The sequence below is a fragment of the Manis pentadactyla genome, chromosome 7 (assembly GCF_030020395.1).
Source record: "Manis pentadactyla isolate mManPen7 chromosome 7, mManPen7.hap1, whole genome shotgun sequence".
NCBI classification, from domain to species: domain Eukaryota; kingdom Metazoa; phylum Chordata; class Mammalia; order Pholidota; family Manidae; genus Manis; species Manis pentadactyla.
In genome coordinates, this window is record NC_080025.1 from 144,646,500 (window position 1) to 144,665,257 (window position 18,758).

General features: G+C 40.2%; 1 protein-coding gene across 5 annotated transcripts in view; it reads left to right on the forward strand.

The window, feature by feature from the left end:
- Positions 1-17,357, forward strand: part of GALNT11 (polypeptide N-acetylgalactosaminyltransferase 11) — a 51,759-nt gene extending 34,402 nt beyond the window's left edge. For 3 of the 5 annotated variants that reach the window (XM_036899551.2, XM_036899552.2, XM_036899557.2), the window contains 9 exons: positions 242-408; positions 1,617-1,742; positions 4,228-4,477; positions 9,337-9,454; positions 10,662-10,814; positions 13,233-13,451; positions 14,678-14,782; positions 16,294-16,431; positions 16,609-17,357. In XM_036899551.2, coding sequence (XP_036755446.1) covers positions 242-408; positions 1,617-1,742; positions 4,228-4,477; positions 9,337-9,454; positions 10,662-10,814; positions 13,233-13,451; positions 14,678-14,782; positions 16,294-16,431; positions 16,609-16,740 — 1,408 coding nt within the window. In that variant the 3' untranslated portion in view covers positions 16,741-17,357. The remainder of the gene's footprint in view (positions 1-241; positions 409-1,616; positions 1,743-4,227; positions 4,478-9,336; positions 9,455-10,661; positions 10,815-13,232; positions 13,452-14,677; positions 14,783-16,293; positions 16,432-16,608) is intronic. The other 2 variants (XM_036899555.2, XM_036899556.2) reach the window with 2 other exon arrangements.
- The last annotated feature ends 1,401 nt before the right edge of the window (positions 17,358-18,758 follow it).

Here is an 18,758-nt window from a genome sequence, read left to right on the forward strand (position 1 = left end):
CGTTTTTTAAATTAACATTGACCTAAAAATAAGTAGACTAGCAGGTATCAGAGGGTGAAATTATTAGTAAAATGTAAAACTCTAAAGAAACTACATTGTTCTTTTAAGTGCGTTTTAAAAAACTGTTGTTATAATGTAAGAAAGAGGCTGAACAATGGGGCAGTTAATGTTCAGTGAATAATAACCTAAAACATTCAAGCCTTTTAAAATGTTGTTATTCCCTCACCACCCGTCTTGGCAGATGTAAAGACAGATCTTACCCGATGGATCTGCCAGTTGCTAGTGTTGTTATCTGTTTCTACAACGAAGCGTTGTCTGCCTTGCTCCGGACTGTGCACAGCGTCCTCGACCGTACGCCAGCCCGGCTTCTTCATGAAATCGTTCTTGTGGATGATGACAGTGACTTCGGTGAGGGATGCTGCAATATGGGATCTGGGGCGGTGTTCACTATCGCATTGATCACATCAGCAGAGCTGACCATTTGAATACGTGGTGGAAGAAATTGCAGTGGAGCCAACCACAAATAAATGCCTGGCCATTCATTTTGAGGAAATGGCATATCTTTGTAATCTGCTTAGAAACTGGTACCCAAATTTAACCCTTGAAATTCTTCCCTTGGCCTATCTTTTTTTTTTAGATAATTATTTTTTATTAAAGGGTAGTTGACGCACAGTATTACATTACATTAGTTTCAAGTGTACAACACAGTGATAAAACATTTATATACATAATTCTAGGTTCCAGCTATCACCCTACCCTTGGCCTGTCTTTAAAAAAAAAAATCTTTATTTCAGTATAACTATGGATTAGTCAGTAAGTTACAAAGATGTCCTTGTATCTCTTTACCCAGTTTCCCCCATTGGTTACATCTTACTTAACTGTGGTACAATATCAAAATCAGGAATTTGACATTGGTACAATATGTGTGTGCAGTTCTGTGTCATTTTATCCCATGTGTAGATTCCTGTAAGCCCCACTGCAATCAAGGTACTACTCCATCACCCCAAAGATCTCCTTCATGCTACCCCTCTATATTCAGCCCCCTTCCCTTGACCCCATCATCCCATAAATCTGGCAACCTGTATGATATTCTTTTTCTTTTTTTTTCCGCTTTATGATTTTGTCGTTTCAAGAATGTTATATAAATGGAATCACATGTGGCCTTTTGAGACTGGCTCTTTTCACTGGGTATAATGCCTTGGCTTTATCTAATAAGTCTGTTATACCAAATGTCCCCAGGTAAAAGTGGATTGCATTCTGATAGCTCCTTGATGATCTCTTAAGGCCATCACTTTATGGTTCAGTACATACTGTATGCATGTTTCTTTAATTCAGCATAGGCTAGTCCTAAGAGTGCTGTCATGTGCACGCAGCAGGATGGAAGGCTTTTTATTTATGCTAGTCATTCAGTTCCCAGCTACCTTGAGAGATAGGTTGTAGGTTGTATTCCCATTTTACAGAGGTGGAAATACTAAGTAGTTTGCTCAAGATCCCATAGCTGTTAAGTGGTGGAGTTGAAATTAGAACCCTGGTCTAAGAGCTCCAAGCCATCTGCTTTGGATATATCTTTGTACATGCCTCATGTGGTTTGAATAATTATTGGCCTCTATTTTTAGATGATTTGAAAGGAGAACTAGATGAATATGTCCAAAAATACCTCCCTGGAAAAGTTAAAGTAATAAGAAATGCAAAGCGTGAGGGATTGATTCGAGGAAGAATGATTGGAGCAACCCACTCTACAGGTATAACTTCCCATTGTGTTTTCCTGGTGGGTGTTGAGTGACAAGGGCTCTGTCCTTGGAGCCTTTGCTGACGGTGCAGAGGTCTGTGAAAAGTGGTGTCTTAGATGGGTGCTGCCAGCAGGAGGAATGAGGCTCGTTCAGGGTGGGAGAGGTCTTCTTAGAACTCCAGCCTGCCATCCTAAAGCACAGACTCCTCGGAGGTGAATGCCAGGCCCACTGATGTATTTTCATAGTGGCCCCTACTGTTCATTATCGCCCCCAAGTCATTTTATGTCCTGTTCATCTTATATAAGCAGAGTCCAAACCAAAATACAACTGAACTTTTGTCATTTTTTCAATACACAGTTTAAAATATATGTTTGATTTGAATTATGCCAGTACCTCCTGAAGTACGAGGCATACCACTGGTGCATCATGATTTCATTTGGGTAAATGGACGTAATATTAAAAATTGATTTATACAAGTATAAAGGTATTTTCTTTAACATTCCATCTCAATCTTTCTGATTCTATCAAAGATAAAGTCTCCACCATTATTCATCTATCTTTAAAACCTTTCTAATATGCACCAATCTTCCTTTTAAATAGAAAGAAAAGGTGTCAGATTCAGTCTTCTGCAGAAAAGGTACCTGGTTAGCCTCCAGTTACGTTATATCAATTCCATTGTATTTGTTTTTATGGTCCCCTCTGTGAAGTTGGTCATCCTGATTTTCATGTATGCTTTCGATCAAAAACATTTTTTTTCTCTTTAAATGAGTTAAAATAAATGAATCAGTTAAAAAATACTAGGTGTATAATATTGCAGGTAAGTGCATGGATATGGCAAAAAAAAGAGTCATGATGGTAATTTGAGAATTCCAGAACTTTGGGGGTCATTTCTGAGTACTGACAACAGCTCCTACCTTCCTGTACAGCACCCTCCTCGAGATAACCAGTCACTGGGGTTTGAGGTGGTTGGCACTGCTTGCTGCCACCACCACCCCTGTGCACTACTTGCTGTCCCATTTTCTGGGTTTAGTTGGAACTTCATTTTTAGAATCTTTCTTCCTTCCTTTCTCTTAAACCCACAGTAAACTGAAGTAATTAACATCCAGTCTGCATTCATATGCAGATTGAATTCAAGGTTTATGATTTTTCTTCTTTGGAATTCTAGTTAAAAACCTGCTGAATTGAGATAGAAAATTGTGGGGAATGACAACATTATACCATTTGAAATATTTTACTGTTACAATATTACTGAGACTCTTTTTTTTCAGATAGTAATAGGTGCATAGTTTTTTCTTTTCTGGTCTGTTGGTCCTTGTTCAAATACAGTTTAGGATCTGTCAGAAGCCAGTTTTGGTGAAGTTACTCTCAGGTTCAGTGCAAGTAGATATATATAATCTTCATTTAGTTACTTTTCTCAATTATTACCAATTTAACATTTTAGAATTGAAAGCTATGAATACATGTTTTCCTCGAAGGAACGTTGAGTGAATTGACTTCACGTCACACTGACTAGTATACAGGCTGAACAGTTTTGCCTTTCTGTATTAAAAGGAGTCTGGTGAGCTGTGTACAGACATTGAACTTACATGTCTGACTCACTGTCATCACGGAGAACTTTATTGCCTGAGGTATTTCTGCTGTCATTACCTGAAATAGGTAATAAGTGCTTTTAAATAATTGAAATAGATTCTTTTAAATAATTCATGTAAAATCTATCTCAATGTATTTCATGGATAAACCTTGTAGAATAGTAATCTGATGATGAGATTCAGAGTTTCCCAGAATAACCATGAAGTTATCAAAGAAATTTGGGATTATCAAAGAAACCCTCACTCCTCACTTTTATCAAGAGGAGTTAAAAATACAAGATAAAATCTTCATGATTTTTATTTTACTAACCAGAAGAACAGTATATCCCATTGGCCGATGAGAGCCACTACACCCAACAAGGTTGGGGGTTTGAAATGAAAGGTAGAAAATGGAAGAAAAAGAAATGAATGTGTGTTAGTCAAGGGCAGATCCACAGAAGGGATCTGTGTCGCTGACCTGAGAGGCGTCTGTGCTTCTCTCAGTCCTGAGAGGATAACTGATGATTGCATCACCACGGAACATGCAGTTACGTCCTCTGCCCACTGCTTGCTGAGGCGGGAGTGTACACTACATTGAGGGTAGAATGTCTACACACACCTGGCCACCGTCGCCACTGTCACTACATCACTTTCCATACCTGACTGTCTGGCAAACTTAATTGTTCCTGTGAGACTGAATCTTTTTAATGAGGAGAATCTAAATCGTACATTTTTTCAAGAGCTGTGCATATTATTTGTTTATATTCCTCAGTAGGAGGAGTACACTTCACACAGAATACCTGGTAAGAGGCGTCCTGTTTCTCATGGGCAGTAGAGTAATGGCTTCATTGTGTGGGCTGAAAGAGTGTAGTTCTGTTTCCTGAGCTGAGTGCTGTGAAGCTCTGGGCCTCTGTTGTTTGTGTCCGCAGGAGACGTCCTGGTGTTCCTGGACAGCCACTGCGAAGTGAATGTGATGTGGCTGCAGCCCTTGCTGGCTGCCGTCCAGCACGACCAGCGGACTGTGGTGTGCCCGGTGATCGATATCATCAGTGCGGACACGCTGGCCTACAGCTCATCCCCGGTGGTGCGGGGAGGATTCAACTGGGGGCTGCACTTCAAATGGGATCTCGTTCCCCTTTCTGAGCTTGGAAGACCAGAAGGAGCAACTGCACCAATAAAGTAAGAGTTCTTTTGTGTATTTGAAAGATTCCCACCAGTACTTCTTTAAAAGAGAAAAAACATTTTAAACATAGTCCCTCCTTTGCAAGGAACAAAAGTGTTGGCTTGATTTGTCCATTAAAAATTCTTGAGTGCTTACTGAATTTTATGCAGTATGCCAAGTCCTAAGAAAAGATTGACAAATAAGAAATTGTCCACTCCCTCAGGATTCACAGCTCTGTGAGAAAGGCAGACAAAGTCAGCAATATCTTGGGGAATAACTGTTGCACAGGACCCCGTGGGAGTTCCCCATGTGCTGTGGGTTATGTCGGTGTCCATGCTCCACTGCCTTGGCCGTTAACTGCAGTTCCTGGCTCCTGTGGGTGGGCCTTTGAAGAACATTTTATTACACAAACCTTTTCAGTAACTAAGATTTTCAGACAGATTCCTACTAGTACAGCTACTAGTCATAGTATATGACTTATTTTTCAATTCTCATCCATATTATCTAATATTATAAACTTGCTTTTATCTTATTTCTTTTTATTTTTGTTCTCTTTTAAGTAGATTTCAGAGGTTTGTCTATACTTTTTAAAGTTCTTGGACCTACTTAAAAATTTTTTTTTTTTATGAAAAATAGCATACATAAAAAATACAGACATGTATATGTGCATACAGTTTAATCCATGGTTCTAATGTGAACAACTGTATAACTACCGCCTAGGGGAAGAAACAGCACCCAGTTGTCCCCCACACAGCCCCTCCTGGTCTCACCGCCTGCCCTTGTCCCTAAGAGAGGCCATTACCCTGGCCTGGTGATCACTGCCTTGCTTTCCTGTAGAGTTTTACCACCTGTGTATGCATTTCTAAACCAGACAGTTTTGCCTGCTCTTGGACATCAGATGCAGCCATGGGACCTGCCGTTTGGTCCTGGCTGCTTCTACTCAGCATCGCTTTAGGGCTGATGTGCAGTGCGGTACGCAGCTCTGGCAGTTCGCTTTCATTGCCATGTGGTGTTCTGTTCCGTTAACATATCATGACTTACTTACCCAGTTTACTGTTGGTGGGGAGGCTGGGTTGTTCTCAGTGGTTTTTTTTACCATTTACAACATGCTGTTAGCAGCATTCTTACCCGTGGTTTTCAGTGTGCAGCCGTGAACTGCCTGGTCGTGGGGCTGCCCTTGCCCACCTTGACTACATCATGTTTTCCCAGCACCTCAGGAACTAGAACTTTGCCCCAGTTCCTCAGCTGGCCTTTGGGTACTCGCCAGCTTCTTTCATGTGAACCAGACTCGCAGGGGAGGCTGAGATGTCGGTCGGTTCCAGGTGCTGAGCCGCACTGCAGAGCAGGCTTGCCTCTGCTCCCCGCAGGCTGTGGGAGCAGGTCTCAGGCAGTGCCTTGTGAGGCCCATGAGAAAAGCACGCCCAGCTCTTAGATGTCTTCCCATGCTTGAGATCCTTACGTTACCTGCCGGGGAGTCAGTGGAGTCACCTCCTTCCTCCTGGCTCTCTAGCTTTGAGTTAGGTGCGGAGCACACCTTGGGGCAGGGTGGCCTCTGGGGACGGTGCATCTGGGTTTCTGTCCTCTACAAGCTCATGCCGGGCGACTGGAGGCAGGTAGTAGTAGTGGTGACTCCATTTCTTCCTACACTTTTGGGTTGTCTGTCTTCTTTCTCTGAAGTTGGGGTCGGTGTGGTCCAGTAGGTATATTTTGTGTTCACCATTACCAGGGCAGGGGCCCCAGGCTGTCCGTGTATTCTCATTCTAGTTTCTGTGCAGCTGCCAGTTTTTGCCTTTCCCATTATCATCATAGGCATTGGTTTTCATTGTTTTCATTTTTAATATTTTTAGTTAAAACCATGTTTTCAATAACAAATAGTATAGGAGAGCCCAGGATGTGAGGTTGGTGGGTTCTAGCCTTTCTTCCCTATTCTCAGCCCTTTTCCACAAAGGCAAATTCCTTGAACTATTTTTATTTTTGGTCTTTCATTTCTTACTCCTTAACTCTAGATCATAAACATTCCTCTTTTCAACATCGCGCCAACTGTAGACCCTCTCTGCAGGGACATGAAGCTTGGCTCGTTTGCGTCACTCCCTTCTACTCCTGGTGTTGCAGTGTAGCTCTTTTTTAGTGATGTGTTGGTTGGTACCTATGAAACCTGAGAAAAATCTGTTACTTACTCTGTTGACTTCTGACAGCATCATTTGATACCCCTCCTTGTACAGTGAGGACATCGGTGCCCCCCTTTCTCCTTCCACTTCTGTTCCACTCTTTCTCCCCTTCTATAAACTATTTCACTTTTATTTCAGTGTTGCTAACTTCCTGAGTTGGACATTTAGATTTTCAAAACTTTCAACCTCTTTCTAATACGTGTATTCAAGACAATTTTCTAATAATCATGGCTTTAGCTGCATCCCACAAATCATATCACTTTTTATCATTTAATTTACAGTATTTTCATTGAGATGTTTCCTCTGTTTGTGGGTTATTAAGCAGTACATTTACTATTTTCCAGACATACAGAGATTTTATAGTTATTTATTCCTAGATAGCTTACACTGTGGTCAGAGAACATACTCTAAATGATTTTAATCCTCTGGAAATTGGCGAGGTTTGCTTTATGGTCTGGTGTATGAGCACTTTTTGTAAATATCCTTTGTGTAACTGGAAATTTTGTATTTTCTGCAGCTCTTAAAGATGGGATTTTGTATTGGTTTGGTCAAATTTATTGTTATTCAAATATTACATATTTTTACCAAATTTACATTCTATCAGTTACTGAATATTCTATCAGTTATTGAATATGGTATATATTAACGTTTCCACAACAGTGTATTTGTTCCTTCATACATTTTCATATATTTTGAGTCTGTTAATAGATGCATGGAAACTTAGAATTATTAAATCTTCTGGTAAATGAAACCATTCATCATTATAAATTGTCTTTATATCCGTGAAACTTCTGCTATACCATGTGACATTGATGTGGCTGTTCCAGCTTTGTTTTGATTAGTGTGTCCCTTGTAGGACTTTTCTTCCCTTTTGTTGCCGGTCTTTCCAGAATCTTATATTTAGGTGTGTTTCTTGCAAGCAGCATATAGTTGCTTTTGTTTTATTATGATTTATTTTTAAACCGCTGTGAAAAACTATATCCTTTAATTAGGGTGTTCAGTTGCTATTACTTAAATTTTGTGTTTATGGTTACAGTGGTACTGTTTGCATATTCTATGTGTTCTGTGTTCTTTTTTCTCTTCTCTTGCCTTCTTTTGGTCTGAGTTCAGATTTATTATTGTTAATGTTCCCAACTGCTGCCCATTATTAGATGTTATACATACTGTTTTGTGGCTTCCCTAGAGAATACAACACAAACCCTTGACTTAACCAAAGTGTAATATAAATTGGTAGTTTCTGCAAACTGCATAATAATCTCAATGTTCATACTTCAGTTATTCCCCCTCAAGTTACATTGTTGAAATGCATGTTATGTGTGAATTTTATGAGCCTACATTTTTTATGTAACTGTATTCATTTAGGTTTATCCACTTACTTCTTTTATGTTACTCATTCTTTCTGCCTCGGCAGACTTCTGTCTGGGACTATTTTCATTCTGACTAAAGAACATACTTCAGTATGTCCTGGGGTTGGACCTTCTGGTTCTTACTCTTTTTCTGTTTCACCATTATTTTGAAGAATAATTTTACTCAATGTCCCTTTCTGGGTTGGCAGATATATTCATTCAGAACTTCGAAAGTTTCATTCAAGAACCTCTGGCTTCCTGTGTTCACGGTCTTGTTTTTGTTTCCTTTGAAGGTGACCTCTTCCACTGGCTGCTTAAATTTGTTTCTGTTCTTTACTGTTTGAAGTGTTTTTCAGATAGGTATAATTTGCTTCTTTTTTGGTAGCATCTAATTATCTGCCAAATTCTCAAACATGTCTTTTATCCTTATAAATATATTGAACAGTTATTTTAAAGTCTATACCTGGTAACTATGTGATTTGAAACCCCTGCACATTTGTTTCTGTTGTAGATTACTTTTTTCTTTCATGTGATTTTTTTCTTCCAGATTGCATGGTTATTTGTTCGTTTTTTGTTCAGTTCCAGATGTATGTGAAAAATTATATAAATACATTCAGACCCAGGATGATTTCTTGCGAAGAAAATTTTGCTTCACTTTGGGCAGGCAGAATTTGGGACGAGAATCCATAATCCCCTTAATCCCGTTTCAGGAAGTGAGCTGGCCTTGCGTCTCTGGAAGGGTCAGCTGACTTCAGAGCCTCCCATTGACACAGCGTTTCTCGGCCTCGGCAGTACTGGCATCTTAGGCCACGTTGTTGTCTGGTGTGCAGGACTGTCTTGTACGTGTGAGGCTATTTAGCAGCATCCCTGGTTTCATCCTGTCACATGCCAGTGGCACTCCTGGCTCCAGTTGTGACAGCTAAAAATGTCTCCAGACGTTAACATGTTTGCTTGGGGACGGAATCATCCTATTTGAGAGCCGCTGGTCTAACATGTGTGCATCCAGCTTCAGGTATTGATTTGTTCGGTCCCCCTCTGGCAGGCTCTGGAGTCTAGTTTTCATCCCAGTGGCTCTGTAGACTGTCAGAAGGAATTAAATAACTTATTTCAGATAGATTTCTGTCAACAGTGGCTATAATTTAAAAAATACTGCTGATAGTTAGAAAAAAGTAGCCTTCATTTGCCAGGTATCCAGCATGTGTATCATGAGCAACCTAAACAGTTCAGTGATGTGGCCCTGCTCACTCCCTTATAATCTGGTTTTTATTAGTAGTGTTCCAAAGCTGCACTGAAATCTTAAAAACAAAAACAGTGCCTAATGGACTCTATGGAATTGGCACAGTAATTATTTTCCTTTGTTAGGTCACCCACAATGGCTGGAGGACTGTTTGCCATGAACAGACACTATTTCAATGAACTTGGACAGTATGACAGTGGCATGGATATCTGGGGAGGAGAAAATTTGGAAATATCATTTCGGGTAATTTTTTTCATGCTTAATTATTAACTTTGTAGTGGAATACAATTTTCATCCATGATCCATGTTTTCTATAAATTCTCTGATTTTCTTAATTAACATTGTCCTTAATGAATGCTACTTTACCTTAAGATCTGGAAAATGTCGATTCAGAATGTCAGAAGGATGGTTGGTTATCAATTCATAAGCCTTAATGTGCATTTAGAGTTTTGTTGTCAGTTAATTAATCTTACTTGAAAACCCTGGATATGTATAGTTAGGGGATCAGGTTTCCCTGATGCCTAGGACCATCCTGGTTCACATGTATTCCGGAAAAATTAGTAGCTCCTCATTTTACTTTCAGAAGTATCCTGGTTTATAATTTATATGTAAAATTACATCATCAGCCCATGTGTATATACATAGCTTCCTGAATCCTTTATATGTACAGGCACCTCCAACCTGAGGAAAAAAGTCACCTTTCATGGTCTGCCCACTTCTGCAGTTGCTTAAGTTGGAAAGTGATTGTAGGGGCAGCGTCTGTGGTAGGACAGTGTCTGGAAAAGGCAGGAAGAAGAGGGAAGGACTCAGACCTCCCCTTCCTCACCCGTGTCCCTTCCCGCCTCCGTCTCCAGGCCCAGATGGCAGTTTGTATTTCTGCACATATATTAACCATGGTGTTTTTAAAAGGCAGTTTTTCCTAATAACCTTTAGATTTAAAGTTGAAATAATAGATATAATTAGATAAGGTAATTCTTGAGTCCTACAAAAATGAAACTATAAACTCAGATAGTCAAGAGCAAAATGTAGACCATATCTTTTGAATCTCAGTCGAGCACTATGTATATTTTATAAAAAGCATTTTTCTACAAAAAAAAGTATATAAGGATGGATGGACCAGTTAGTAATAAGCATTCTTTGTTCCCAAGTCCCAAAGATCAAGTTCCTTAATTTATTAAAACAACAGTGTTATGGTAAGTGCAATTTTTGACACATGGTAGTGAGGAGTATTACACTGAAAACAATTATAAAGACAAATAATTCTTTAAATGTACCCTGTGGCTTTCTTGTATTTGGATAGTTATGTCTTTGTATTTGAATAGTTGTGTCTAATAAAACAGTTTGGAAAGTTTCATAAACACCTATTTAATAAAGATTAATTTCATAAAAATCCATACATTGATTTCATAGCAATGAGAGGCCGCTGTTAACATACTTTGCTTCTGCCCAGATTTGGATGTGTGGGGGGAAACTCTTCATCATCCCTTGCTCTAGAGTCGGACACATTTTCCGAAAAAGGCGACCATACGGGTCTCCTGAAGGCCAGGACACCATGACACACAACTCCTTGAGGCTGGCACACGTTTGGCTGGATGAATATAAGGTGAGATTGAATCTGTAGGGGGGTGAGTGAGAGGCCAGTCACTCCTTGGCGATGGCCACGGTCGCCTTCCTTTTCGCTCCTGTGATTCTGTTTGAGTGACCTTTGCTTTAGGGCCGTCTCTTCCTGGGTTTCTTTTCCTCTCTTCTCACCACCCAGTATTTCATTCATTTTTTTTGTCCTGACCCTCTTAATTTTTCAAGTGGCCACTCCATAAAAGGCGATATGATACAACAGAAGAAATTATCTCTGTAGTTTCTTTATTCCTTCTGGTTCCTGTCCTGTAAGTCCCACAGAATTCTGTTCTTTCGGTCATTTGGCTTGGCCGTGAGCTTGGACCCATGGCTTCCCCTGTTAGACTGCACATGTGGCATCCCTTCTTTCTCTTACGCCCTTCGCCACAGCTTTATTGTGTAATTCACAAATTGTTTTTAGAGCATTTTTTTACCCCCAAAAGAAACTTCACATCCTTCAACTATCCCCCAGCCATAGACAACCACTAGATTCCCTAGAGGTGCTTATTCTGGACATTTCATACCAAGGGAATCGTACAGTCTGTGGTCTTTTGTGACCATCTTCTTTACTTAGCATGCTTCCAGGTTCATTTGTACTGTGCCAGGCATTACTTTGTTCCTTTTTATTGCTGAATAATATACCAAAATCTGTTTATCCACTTATGAATGTCATGAAAAATGCTGTGAACATTTGTGTGTAACTGATTTTTTTTTTAAGCAGTCATTGAGCACCTACTGTATACCAGGCTCTGTTAGGTTTCGGGGGATACACAGTGACCGTGGAAGTACACAGTCATTTTTAACACTGTGGGACAAGGAGGAGGAAATGGCAAAGTGCTGGGGCAGAAGATGGGGGACAGGAAGGGACACTGCCATGCTCCCCCTCCTCTAAATTTTGGGCTCCTTTAGGCCAACTCCATGCTAATCATCTTCTGAGTCGTAAGGTCTAACACAGCAGCTCTCAAAATGTGGCCCACAGACATCCCTGGCCAGCTTTTGACAAGGCCTTCTGGGCCAGAGCTTCTTCCAGAGTCAGACCAGCACAGTACTTACCATTTTCACCGTGTTCACATTGACGCCATAGTGTGCTCTTCACTGCCAGACCAACCAGATGTAGGAAAAGAAAAAATCTGTTTCTTCTCAGAATGTCGTTGAGGAAACAGTTGCATTAAATCCTAGCATGTCTTAGTATTCTGGGTGAGTCTGCATGTCCAGTATACAGAACACACTTTTGCTGTGACGGGGACTCAATGCTTGTTTCTGGAGAGCCATTTGTGCCGTGTGTGCTGGACTAGCCACTTTGCTCCACGGCACACTCTTTATGTTAACGAATGACTCAGACCGTCATTATTCATGCTTGGGTGTGTGGTAGACATTTCAAAACAAACCACCTGAGCCTGTCACTCCAGACAACTGGCAGCACCTGTTGCAAATGATAAACTCTTAAGTTTCAGGTGAAAATTAGAATTTTGGAAAACTTGTATCTACCACCATGAGCTTGACAGCTTTTCATTACTTAAAAACTTTTCTGATGAGATCAGCAGTTAAATATTTATGAATATATATATTTTTATATTGGATAGTGAAATCTGTCAGTATTGAGAAAAACTTTACAACCCAGTGGACCTCTTGCATAGATAAAAGATCCATTCAAAGGCACAAAAAAGCTCAATGATAGGGTTTCATACTGTTTTAGTGTACGATCAAAGAATAGCCATAATTATCTGAAACTGCTATTAAGATATTTCTTCCATTTTAAACTGCATGTTTTCACAGTCATATTTTAAAAATATATTTAACCAACATAACAGTAACAGGTTGAACGCAGACATGAGAACTCCTTTTTAGCCAGACGTAAAAATTTGCCAAAATGTAATGCAGTGCCAGTTTTCTGTTCAAAGCTAATTAATGTTCATAGGTAATGAATTAAATGTTTCTAAATTTGTCAGTTTGAACTTCTGATATGGTAAATATCAATAGTTATAACCCACATGAACAGAACCTCATTAATCTTCAATAATTTTTAAGAATATACAGTTTGAGAATGCTAATCTCATAGTCTGTTTCAATTCTAAGATGCACAGTTTTTACAGGTTTTGCCAGTTCTGAATTAGGACGTGTCTTTTTTTTTATTAAGGTATCATTGATAGACAATCTTATGAAGGTCTCACCCGAGCAACACTGTGGTTACCGCATATCATCCAGTCCCCCCCCCACTGCAGTCGCTGTGGGACGTGAATGTCTCACCTTGTCAGTGATGCAACTAACTGTGTAAAAACTTGCCATTGACATTTCCTGGCAACATCAGGAAAGCACTGGCATGAAAAATATTTTTGTTTATAATCCATTCTTTACATTTTAAACAAACAAACAAAAAGCCATTTTCTTTTTTCATTTTTAAATCCAGGAGCAGTATTTTTCCTTAAGACCTGACCTGAGGACCAGAAGCTATGGAAATATCAGTGAGCGTGTTGAGTTGAGGAAGAAATTGGGTTGTAAGTCATTTAAATGGTATTTGGATAATATTTACCCAGAGATGCAGATAGCTGGACCCAATGCCAAACCTCAGCAACCCATTTTCATCAATAGAGGGCCCAAACGCCCCAAAGTCCTTCAGCGTGGAAGGGTAAGGAAGTAATCTTAGCAAATGTTTAAGTTGTGTAGTAAGTGACCTTGTATGTGTTTGATGACAGACTTTAGCTTGCCTTTCACTATGTTCTTTGATAGGAACTTTCTCAAGTGTCATCACTGTTAAGATCCTTCAACCTGCCAGCATTACATGGAGCATGAGGAGCATGACGTCTATAAGTTAATGCTCGTATCCAAGAGGGTAGATATAATGTAGAGGCAAAAGGAGTGAGTAAAACGCGTGGCAGAGAGCAGCCCAGAAAAGAAAACAAGGAGAAAGGGCAGCTCGCTCCTACTGGCCGTAGGTGGGCAGTGGACACCTACGCGGTGGAAAGCGCAGCGGGAAACCCGCTGACGCGGCACGCTTCTTTAGATGTTCCCTTTGTTTCTCACAGAATTTCTTCAGTTTTATAATCATGTTTACATTTTAGGGGCCTAGCCCCCAAACCATTCCTTGTCCCCGAATCATCTAGAGTTTGCTTTCTGAAAGGCAAGTATAAATACCCTTTAACTGTGGCCGGTTTTCTCGGTGTGATGAAGGCACCCCTCCTCAAGGGCCTTGGATCCTGCCGGCTCTTCCTCGGTGGCTAGAATGAAGCCTAGCGTTTTCCCCTTCTTGTTCTCTTTACCTTCTAAGATTAAAAAAAAAAAGATCATGGTGTTTATTAGGTGTTTCCTCTTTAAGTAAAATAGGTGCCTATGGATGTGTATATAGTTGAAGTCCCTTACTGCTATTACTCTTGCCTTACACATCTAATTTAATATGTAAAGGAATGCTTTGACCCAGAGTTGATATTCTTTGCTGCTTTTAGTATCTCACCGTGGGAGTTCCTATGACATTTATAATCTGTAATATACATGCTAAGCTGGAGATAAATACTTCAATTATGTACTGTCTGGTTTATACCTTTTATTTTCTTGATTTCATTTTAAGGTTCCTTAGGGCAGAAGTGATATTCTAATTTCCTTCCTCCCTTATAGTAAATTAGTCAACTCGTATCGTAAGGTAGAATTTCTACTTGACAGTACATGCCTATATTGTTAAAATGCCTCTGACCTTGAAGTCTCTGCCCCGACACTCCTGTGGACTGAAGGTGGAAGTGAGGAGTATCTTTGTATTTTGTTCAGGGCCCCCTCTAGCGTCTGCGTGGCACGCTGAGGCACCTTCTGACAGCTGTCTGTCTGGCCATGCTGGGTTGTGAAGAGCGGTCTCTTCTCTTACAGCTCTGCCACCTCCAGACCGGCAAGTGCCTAGCGGCGCAGGGCCGCCCAAGCCAGAAGGGAGGCCTCGTAGTGCTCAAGGCGTGTGACTATGGAGACCCACACCAGGTGAGTAATACCTCTGGGCTCACAGCCAGTCCTGGGAAGGTGTCCTTCACGGAAGGGAAGCTGCTGGCAGTCACACCTGAGGAGGGAGGGGTGGCATCAACATTTAAATCCGACTTAACCTTAAACTGTACGGTTTAAGTTGGCAATGACTTTGAGATCATCTAATACAAGTTTTCTTCTTATGCATTTTCCTACCTCTTTTTACTGTCATAGTAGCATTTGTTAGGAGCATTATTTGTATTTTCCAATCATATAGAATGAATTTGAATCACACAGAGTGAATTGAGTGCTACCTCTGTGTTAAAAATGGAAACAAATGTACGCCTTCTTTCTGGACAAGAACATTAAATCTACAAAAGATGATTCATCTAATGCACAGTTTCCTCTGAAATCCTATTTCCCTGCCTTAGTAGTTCATCAGAGGGGAAACCACAACAAGTTCAGTTCAGTTCATTCGTGTAACTTAATCCCAGTTCATATATTTTCAGTGATAGTACACTAAAGCAAAAAAGTTACTTCAGTTTGGAACTGTGATTTCAAAATGATTTGTATCTGTTAAAATAATGCAGCACAACCTAACAGTGTTTAATCTCTTAGTTGTAGTGTCTCCAGACTGCGGTGCTCAAACATGTCATAACAATTTTCATTTTAACTTGCATGGCAGGATGGTGTCACTCAAAACCAGAAAGTAGGGTCCTTTGAACTGTGCTGATACAGTAGCCGCATGTAGCTGTTTCAGTTATTTTCATTTTCTTGGTTACGTGAGCCACATGTGGCCAGTGGCTCCCAGGTACACCCCAGCACAGCATTGCCAACAGGGGGAGAATCTCTGCCATGTTAGTGGGGGTCGCACACATACGTTTTGAGCCTGAAGGTGGGAGCAACAATGAGTAAAATAATTCAAACAACAGAAGAAAAGTATTTCTTTGGATTTAGTGGTAGTGCATGTTAATTATTCATCACACTTGTCCAGCTCAGCCAATTTTAGGCTTTTGTTCCTAAAATTCCATTTCTGGGCCATCAATACGAAATCATAATCTCAGTCCATATGTTACTATGATATTCCACAGGTAATGTGATGTAACAGCTCGTGCACATCGTCACTGCCCCACAGATGAGGGAAATATAAATATGATAGTCTTGTGTGTTTCGTCTATAGAAGGCTAACCAGCAGGCCCCCTGGGCTCCTGGTTCTCATTAAGTCTAGGAATTAAGAGTATTATATAATTGTGAAATCCTAGAATTAGAAAGTGTCTACAATTGTGCTCGATTGACTGAAGTTAATAAAAGTCAGCCACTGCTTAGGTCTCTCCCAGAACTGTACCTCACTTTCTCCTGGGTTCACTTCATTTTCAGATAACTAAGCTGGTAACACTTCCACATAACTCTTAGTTCATAGTATCATCTCATAAAACAAGAACAGACCAGAGTAAACCCATTCTTCCACAAATGTGTGAATTTCAAAATCTAAAGAAAAACTTGGAGTTTTGATCTCTTTTCTTCTTCCTTAGGTCTGGATTTATAATGAAGAGCATGAATTGGTTTTAAATAATCTCCTTTGCCTAGATATGTCAGAAACTCGTTCATCAGACCCACCACGACTCATGAAGTGCCATGGGTCCGGAGGATCCCAGCAATGGACCTTTGGGGTAAGGAGCTTGCTTAGTGTTGGTGGAAGGCTGTGAGGAGGCAGACAAGGCTGAGGGAAGGGAGGGGGCACTGTGTCTTTCCTGGATTTCTGCATCATCTTCTTCACATTCTAGCAGTAAGTTTTTGAAGGTAAAGCAGTAACAGGTGGTGTGTTTTTTGCTGCCTCTTTTTTTCAGAAGAACAGTCGGCTATACCAGGTGTCAGTTGGACAGTGCCTAAGAGTGGTTGATCCACTGAGTCCCAAAGGCTTTGTTGCTATGGCAATCTGTGATGGCTCCTCCTCTCAACAGTGGCACTTGAAAGGTTAAGGTGGATGGCATGGCTGGGGTGGTCATGCGTCATGCTCTGCCCCCTCTGTAAGGTATGGTGCTTGAGAAAGAACATTGCTGGTGCAGGAAGACCTTGAACTGACTTCTTGACTGGGTGGAACCATCTTAGAGAGGATGAGCATTTTCCTGTCCTCTAAGGAGATGCCTGGGAAGTAGAGCGGAGGTAAGGCGCAGAGGCACGAGAAGGTGGGCGCTGAGTGAGCGTCGGGAGGTGAAGAGATAAGTTTCATCAAGACGTTACGGGCACTTGAAAGCTGCTGTTGAGATATTCCTTACTTACAGTGGGAAACCGGAATATAGTATCAACTCTAGGAAACTCACACTTCAGTCACTTATTTATGCTTCTTTTTAACTCCCTTTAATAATGGAATGGCGTTTGTCTGATCAAAACTTGTCATTATTTCCTTTCTTAGGAGACTGTTTTTTATGTTCTAAATGGATAATTTTAAATGGATTGAATCCACATTACTTTTAACTTTAGAAGGCATCATTTATGAGATTATATTTAAGAGGCAGGTAACTACTATAAATTATTTTGATGAATTGTGGTACTGTCTACATTTAAAATAAAGGATCCTTTTGATTATTTCCCTAGGCTTTTTTGTCTGCTGTACCTTTTTTTCTTGTATTGGGGCCTCTGATCTGAGTTGTCCTAAGTGTGTGATACACTTGTGTTCTTATGCAGTTGTGCTGATGAACCAGTTAAAATTAAGGAGCAGTGCAGCCCCAGGACCTTAGGGGAGTTTCAGTTTCGTAGCTTGAACTACATGAGTCTGGATAAAGTTGCCTGTGAACCATCCAGGTAGAGCTGTCAGGCAGCTGGGTACAGAGGTCAGGCTCTCAGAAGGGACAGTCTCCTATTACAGGGTGCTTTATGTACCATCTGGTCTTGGAAGTTGAATGACAGATATAGAAGGCAAAAAGCAGCAAGATGGTAGATTTAAACCCAACAGAATCAATAACCCCACCAAATATCATAGGGCCTAAGTGTGCCATTCTAGAAAAGATGGTTGGATATGAAAATGCAAGACCCAACTTATGCTGTCCCCAGGAAACTCACTCTAAAAGGTAAACTGTTGCATGTTGAACACTAATTAAAAGACATCTGGAATAGCTGTATTAATATCAGACAATATTACTAAAGAGGCTTGTTACATAATGATGAGGGTCAATTCATTAAGAGGACATAACCCCAAACATTTACATACCTTATAACAGAACCTCAAAACACATGCCACAAAAATTGATAGAACTGCTAGGAAAGATGTTGCTGATGTTACAGTAACAGATTTCAGCACACCTGTCAATGATTGATAAAAACAAGTGTAGGATACAGACAGTCTGAATAGTACTAGCAAGCAGCTTGACATAATCAGCATTTATGGAACATTCCCCAACAGAATACACATTCTTTTCAAGTATACATGAAAAATGTACCAAGATTAGGTCATGTTCTGGGATATTAAGTCCCAACAACAACAGTAAAAAAGAGATAACCTGAAAAATACTTGCAATACCCTGTGTGTCACAGAAGAAATCAGGACTATTTTGAACTTGCTGAAAATGAAAATACAACATAGCAAAAGATTGTAGGAAGCAGCTAACTCAGTACTGGAAATTTTACAGCACTAATAAGCATGTATACTAGAAGAGGATAAAAGCTTAAAATCAATGATGTAAGCATCCACCTTAACAGGCAAAGAGGAGCCGAGTTAGGAGAGCAAAGAGTTTAGAAGAAGTGGTAAGTGTCAGAACAGAAGTGAGTGAAAAGGGAAACAATAGAGAAAATTAATGAAATTTAAAGCTAGGATTACAAATAATCAATGAAACTGATAAAAAGACAAATTACTAGCATCAGGAATGAGAACAGCAACCTTACTAGAAATTCTACAGATGTTAACAAGGATTGAGAAGCCCCAGGAACTCTCACTCATTGCTGCTCGGAGTGCAAAATGATGCAGCCACTTTGGAGGACAGTTAAGAAAGTTCCCTACAAA